Below are 7,500 nucleotides of genomic sequence, written 5' to 3'. Positions count from 1 at the left end.
CAAACTGTCTGTCTGTCATTATATCTGTCTGTCTGTCTATTTTTCTGTCTGTCTGTCATACTGTCTGTCTGTCTATCGTTTTATCTGTCTGTCTGTCTATCGTTCTATCTGTCTGTCTGTCTATCGTTCTGTCTGTCTGTGTATCGTTCTATCTGTCTGTGTCATACTGTCTGTCTGTCATTCTATCTGTCTGTCTGTCTATTGTTCTTTCTGTCTGTCTGTCATACTGTCTGTCTGTCTGTCTATTGTTCTTTCTGTCTGTCTGTCATACCGTCTGCCTGTCATTCTATCTGCCTGTCTATTGTTCTTTCTGTCTGTCATACTGTCTGCCTGTCATTCTATCTGTCTGTCATACTGTCTGTCTGTCATTCTATCTGTCTGTCTGTCTATTGTTCTTTCTGTCTGTCTGTCATACTGTCTGTCTGTCTATTGTTCTTTCTGTCTGTCTGTCATAATGTCTGCCTGTCATTCTATCTGTCTGTCTGTCTGTCTATCATTCTATCTGTCTGTCTGTCTATCGTTCTATCTGTCTGTCTGTCTATCGTTCTATCTGTCTGTGTATCGTTCTATCTGTCTGTGTCATACTGTCTGTCTGTCATTCTATCTGTCTGTCTGTCTGTCTATTTTTCTTTCTGTCTGTCTGTCATACTGTCTGTCTGTCTGTCTATTGTTCTTTCTGTCTGTCTGTCATACTGTCTGCCTGTCATTCTATCTGTCTGTCTGTCTATTGTTCTTTCTGTCTGTCTGTCATACTGTCTGTCTGTCTATTGTTCTGTCTGTCTGTCATACTGTCTGTCTGTCTGTCTATTGTTCTTTCTGTCTGTCATACTGTCTGCCTGTCATTCTATCTGTCTGTCTGTCTGTCATACTGTCTGTCATTCTATCTGTCTGTCTGTCTATTGTTCTTTCTATCTGTCTGTCATACTGTCTGTCTGTCTATTGTTGTTTCTGTCTGTCTGTCATACTGTCTGTCTGTCTGTCTATTGTTCTTTCTGTCTGTCATACTGTCTGCCTGTCATTCTATCTGTCTGTCTGTCTGTCATACTGTCTGTCTGTCATTCTATCTGTCTGTCTGTCTATTGTTCTTTCTGTCTGTCTGTCATACTGTCTGCCTGTCATTCTATCTGCCTGTCTATTGTTCTTTCTGTCTGTCATACTGTCTGCCTGTCATTCTATCTGTCTGTCTGTCATACTGTCTGTCTGTCATTCTATCTGTCTGTCTGTCTATTGTTCTTTCTGTCTGTCTGTCATACTGTCTGTCTGTCTATTGTTCTTTCTGTCTGTCTGTCATACTGTCTGCCTGTCATTCTATCTGTCTGTCTGTCTATCGTTCTATCTGTCTGTCTGTCTATCGTTCTATCTGTCTGTCTGTCTATCGTTCTATCTGTCTGTCTGGTTTTGGAGTGAAATATGACCTGGACATGTTCTCATGAAATTCAAGTTTATAATGTTTTGTCGTGCTCTCTGTTTCAGGTGTGAGCTCAGTGGTGGCATAACAGAGAACATGTTTTGGGAAGTTTGATGTGGTGTATGGACATACAGGGGCACATTCATCTCTAAAAACGTCCTCCGGTGACCCTCAGTGCCAACAAACCCACAGCAGGGGGCAGCAGGACTCGATCTCCAGAGGATCATGAGACATCAGACAGAGATCAGTGATCCAGTTACACTTTAACAGTGTGTGTGTGCTTCTGCTGAGCTCTTACAAAGCCAGTCATTGTTCCCCAAAGCAACCCATCCTCACCGCCTGTGTGTGTGTGTGTGTGTGTGTGTGTGTGTGTGTGTGTGTGTGTTCAGCTGTGGTGTAGGGTTACCTGACACACTGACGTTTTTTGGACATGATCTAAAGAGTGCCAAGAGTACACACACACAAATGTTATTCAGCTCTATCAGCTCCTCCAAGAACATTTAGTAAAAGTGTTTTATGACTGTACATGTAGGATTTTTATTGTTGAAATATCAGAAACGGCTCATGAACTTTTTTAACCCCTGGTGGATAATTTGGTGCCTGTTATGAGACAGACTGTTCAAACATCCGCCATATTTGATGAATATACTGACTGTTGTAACACATTGCCAACAGATATTGTGGTATTCTACTATTCTAAGTGAACCAAGAAAAAAAGAGTAATATGTCATCTTTTTAATAAACTTGGGATTGCATTAATTCAATTAATAATTTATGAATAATGTTCTATGGATGCAAAGTGTGCCATGGTATTGCCATAGTAGATGTTTAAAAAAACAACAACATGTAATTGCCATCAGCACTCACTGACTTGCTAGAGACACTTTGATAAACAATTTTGTGATAATAAACACATACAATTGTTTATCAAAGTGTCTCTAGCAAGTCAGTCCACTATCGGAACAATCTCGAGAGGCTATTTCCAGTCATGCCTGTGCAGCTCCTATCTACTTGAGTGGAGACCGAAATCACAATAACCGTTGGTCAAGATTACGACCAAAAACATATTACAAATCAGCAGTAAATTCTGACAAAACTGGAATCATAAACTGTGTTTCTTTACCTCAGATAACGCTAAAAAAATAAATATATATATACATTTTCCCGGCTTGTATAGCTATTGCGCATGCGCATTTTTGATTTGATTGACAGGTTATGTCTGTATCTAAAAGACGATTGGCTCTTTTACCAGGAAGGCGGGACTTTCTTTCTGCATCCGTTAACCACTGATTTCAAATATTTTCACGATATCTCAGTATTGTTGCCAATTGATATATCTAGCAATGCATTTTGCAGAATGCCAAACAAATTGACAATATTGTAACAATCTTCATACTGTTCGTTTCTGTCCGAAGATGTTTGAAGCTAATTTCACTGTAAAATACAGGCTATTATTCTCAATGCCCATCAGGTATTTCTGCTCTTGGTTCTTTAGCTGTACATTAATTTAAATGTGATTGCTTTAGCATCAGCATGTGGTACAACCACTGAAAATGACCTGTCTCCGAGTTCACATGATCAGTGAGTGCTTATGTGATTTTTTTGTAACAGAGAATTACGCCAATAACTATTTGTTGATAATAATAAACAAAGATTTCAACTTTTAAAATCTTATGTGATTTCTTGTATATTTTTAATATGTTTATTAATAATTACTGTGCTGAAAAGGATACATTCTGGATGCAGTTACTGATCAAGTAAGATTCAGTTTAAATCTGTCAGTATAATTTCCATTTTCACAACAAAATCTATACCATTTCTCAAATCCCTCCTCCTGCTCACTGTGATTGGCTAATACGTCCAGTGACCCGCTGAACTCGGCCTCTCATTGGTTTGCTCTTCTGTCGATCTGACGCTCGCGTTCAGTGGCAGCTGTCATCGGCTCGCGGCGGAGCGGGTGCACAAACGGGAGGAAAATCATCAAATACGGTATGTAACAACGGAAAATGTGTTTAATATTTGATATTCCACTATGTATGTACCTGTTTGGACCTTTTTAGTCTTAGTGTCATGAAATAAGATAAATAACAGGCTAATTTTAGCCTATAATCGATGTTCTTTATGTTGTTTCATTACTCGTTTACATTTTTGGAAATTTTATATAAAAAAAATAATGATAAAGAAATGTAAGCAATTTACATGCGAACTATTTAGGCTATAAACGTCTAATTTATGTTTTATGTTATTATGTAAATGGGGCATATTTTATATTGTAATAGGCCCTTTGATGATATAGACTATATTAATATAATATTCTGATTAAATATGAATGACAGAATGCAGCAGAAGGAGGGATGGAGACATGATGTGACATCATCATCATCCTCTTTATGTTTGTGTGTGTTTGAGAATAGTAACATTATAAGAATATAAGAATAAGAGCAGTTACAATGGAAGTCAATGGGGCAAATTTGTTGGCCAGTTTCAATAGTAAAGCAACAAGACATAAACAATACGTGTTATGATTTTAGTGTGATAAAATCACTTACTAATCTTTTCTGTATGAAATTATAGCCAATTTTACCATTACGTTGCTATGATGACATCATGCCATAAACGCGAAATTCCTAAAACGACTGTGAAAACAATTATTTAAACAACTTTACAGCTCAAAGTTTTAACAGAAGAATTAATATGAATGCTTTTATGAAATTATAAGCTTCATATTTCTGCCTTTAACCCCTTAAACTCTATTGACCCACCAGCGGCTTCAAAGTGGGCGCTGTATTGTGAAAAATGCTCAAGCTTAAAACGTTAAAGTCTCCGTATATATAAGTCGGGCATGTGAGGGATCATTTGAAAGCTTAGAGTCTGATCTTTTCATAGATAATTATCACTTCTGCATTTATGTTACTTTAAATAACAAAAAAAAAGTCTTAAAACATTCGCGTTGAAAATTAGCGCCCCCTAGAGGCCATGCAGTAGAAATATTTATATGAAAATAAAACACATAGCACATATATGGACAAGTCATATATCAAATGAAAGCTCTCATTCTCAGGAATGTGACTGTATAGTATATTGGGTTAAACTAATATCACAGTTCAAAATATTTCCAAAAAAATAACAAAGTGAAATATGATTTCTGTAAGTCATCAAATACAAACGTCTCATTTATGTGCTGATAACTTCTGCTGCTATCCCCAAATAGCCAAAAACGTTATGTTTGCTTTTATCACTAGGAAGTTCTCTAAAAAATGAGCCATTGTTTCCTTGTCTGTGAGCTTGTTTGTGTGAATAATCCAATGTTATATCTTAGATGTCCAGAACAAAATATGCCATCCAGCAGTAAAAGCATGCAAAACAAATTATCAGAAAAATATGTTATCGACTATTGAAGATAAATATATAATCGTAAAGGGGAGGATCTTATCTTTCTAATGACACCTAGATTGAGCTTGTAGTCCACTCAGAGGCCGAGATATTCAATGAAATAATGAGGGTGTTGCTTGAACCGAACATTAGACTGAATGTCTATGGACGAGCACATCTGTGTTACAGCGCCCCCTACAGTTCACATCTGTGAGGGGTAAAATGTGTTAGAGCGCCCCCTACAGTTCACATCTGTGAGGGGTATAATGTGTTAGAGCGCCCCCTACAGTTCACATCTGTGAGGGGTATAATGTGTTAGAGCGCCCCCTACAGTTCACATCTGTGAGGGGTATAATGTGTTAGAGCACCCCCTACAGTTCACATCTGTGAGGGGTATAATGTGTTAGAGCGCCACCAACAGTTCACATCTGTGAGGGGTATAATGCGTTAGAGCGCCCCTACAGTTCACATCTGTGAGGGGTATAATGTGTTAGAGCTCCCTACAGTTCACATCTGTGAGGGGTATAATGTGTTAGAGCACCCCTACAGTTCACATCTGTGAGGGGTATAATGTGTTAGAGCCCCCTACAGTTCACATCTGTGAGGGGTATAATGTGTTAGAGCACCCCCTACAGTTCACATCTGTGAGGGGTATAATGCGTTAGAGCGCCCCCTACAGTTCACATCTGTGAGGGGTATAATGTGTTAGAGCGCCCCCTACAGTTCACATCTGTGAGGGGTATAATGTGTTAGAGCACCCCCTACAGTTCACATCTGTGAGGGGTAAAATGTGTTTGAGCGCCCCCTACAGTTCACATCTGTGAGGGGTATAATGTGTTAGAGCGCCCCCTACAGTTCACATCTGTATATTGTGATGGAAGGTGATTTACCAGAATTACATGTTTACAAAGTTAAGACAACAGCAAAAAAAAGTTATAAGATCATAAACATACAATGTTATTTATGAATAATTTATGAATATTTTTTGAAAAATTAGACCAATTTTTGGCAAATAGTCAACAGTATGTGTGAATGGTGAGGCTTTAAATTTGAGTGTGAAAAATTGCCCAAAACTGCATCAGAGTCTTTTTGTAAATTGTAATCCTTCTACAATTTGGCCCCATTCACTTCCATTGTAAGTACTTCAATTTTTGCTTCTTTTATAGAAAAGGAGGGGGCGAGTCAAAATATTTTTTGTGGTAATCAACAATATACGCCAACATTAATTCACATAAACACTTAGTCCTGTTCCAAAGTCAGAAATTGTCATCTCGGGCCCCATATGTAAACAATAGGCAGCGAACAGCTCATCAGGAATTTGGAGCAAAGCTACTCGGTTTGAGTTTGGACCGCCAACTGCTTTCCCCATCTCACATCATACACAAAGCATGCATGATCACACACACACACACACACACACACACACACACACACACACACACACACATACATAATGTAGCAGTGGATGTTCACTGATGTCATGACTCCTGCTGTGTGTTTGCTTGAAACAATGTTGTATTAGTCACACCCCTTGAGTGCTGTGTGTGTGCATACATGCATGCTGTGTGTGTGATCTATTTATATTCTGTATGATAATACTGCAACATGCATATGCAAAGCAGCATTTTAAAATACAAGATGACCCACTTTTGCATACACACACATCTCTTATAGAGCAATAGGGCAACAATCTATTTATAGGCATTTATTCATTTAAAAACGGCATTGTGTTTTGTCTGAATGCATTACAGAAATGTGCTTCATTGTCATGAAGATGATGTCACAATGCACAAAAATGCTCCTAATGCTTTCCTTATGAAAAATATTTAAAAATATATATATTTTGGGTCAAGATTCTCCCATGTAAGGTACAAAGCTATGCATGTGTGTGGAAATAGCTCAGTGACTAATGGAACAACTGCAGTAAAACATTTATCAGTCATGGAAAAATATACACTGGAAAAGTCGCTTTCATGTGTGTTTTTGTATTTCATAGGCCAAACTTTTCTCTCTCTCCAGTATAATGGCTTCTGGCTCGAGCACTATGAAGATTCTCATTAAAGGTGGGCGGGTCGTGAATGATGATGTCACTCAGGAGGCGGACGTCTACATTGAGAATGGAGTCATAAAGCTGGTGGGCCGTGAGCTCATGATTCCTGGCGGGGCTAAAGTGATTGACGCATCAGGTAAACTGGTGATACCGGGTGGCATCGATGCCAGCGTGCACCTGCAGCAGACATTCATGAACGCCACCACACAAGACGACTTCTACAGCGGAACCAAGGTGAGACTGAGACGCAAACGCAATTCATTATTAACGATAACTTATAAACTTTTCATCTATTGTGACCTCGCGTCCACATGCGTGGACGTTGTAGTTTGGCTTCGCTATACGTAACGCACAATTTAAATAAATTTAAACTGACTGAATACTGTTCACAAGACTCTAGACTGTCATTTAAGGGTTAAACGTCTGGTGCACCGAGTCACGTGACACAACAACATGACGTTGATTTCTGTGATGCGCTTCTACGGGCACAGACACAACAAAAGTGCCTCTGGTATGAAATCTCTTGACGATGTTTCATTGAAACCTGTTTGGCTGTAAAGAGGAGAGTCTCTAGTTTCATTTGATATGCCACTTTAAAAAATGCATACATTTTTCAGGCGTCAGCGCGTTCATAAACATGATGTCCACATATGTGGACACTGGGACATAA

At 38.7% G+C, this 7,500-nt stretch overlaps 2 protein-coding genes across 3 annotated transcripts in view; both read left to right on the top strand.

Annotated features, from left to right (window-relative positions):
- The window catches only part of LOC127637340 (sine oculis-binding protein homolog B-like), a 27,446-nt gene extending 24,391 nt beyond the window's left edge, over nucleotides 1-3,055 (top strand). Inside the window, exon 7 of the mRNA XM_052118355.1 lies at nucleotides 1,474-3,055. The gene's annotated coding sequence lies outside the window, so the exon portion shown is untranslated. The remainder of the gene's footprint in view (nucleotides 1-1,473) is intronic.
- A 274-nt stretch (nucleotides 3,056-3,329) lies between these two features.
- The window catches only part of dpysl5b (dihydropyrimidinase like 5b), a 21,673-nt gene continuing 17,502 nt past the window's right edge, over nucleotides 3,330-7,500 (top strand). Inside the window, exons 1-2 of one of the 2 annotated variants that reach the window (XM_052118364.1) lie at nucleotides 3,330-3,397; nucleotides 6,800-7,064. In XM_052118364.1, coding sequence (XP_051974324.1) covers nucleotides 6,804-7,064 — 261 coding nt within the window. In that variant the 5' untranslated portion in view covers nucleotides 3,330-3,397; nucleotides 6,800-6,803. Of the gene's footprint in view, nucleotides 3,398-6,776; nucleotides 7,065-7,500 lie in introns of both variants that reach the window. The other variant, XM_052118363.1, reaches the window with a different exon arrangement.

Source organism: Xyrauchen texanus, chromosome 45 (genome assembly GCF_025860055.1).
Source record: "Xyrauchen texanus isolate HMW12.3.18 chromosome 45, RBS_HiC_50CHRs, whole genome shotgun sequence".
NCBI lineage: Eukaryota > Metazoa > Chordata > Actinopteri > Cypriniformes > Catostomidae > Xyrauchen > Xyrauchen texanus.
Note: the sequence above shows the minus strand (reverse complement) of the source record. Positions and strands in the feature narration are given on the sequence as shown.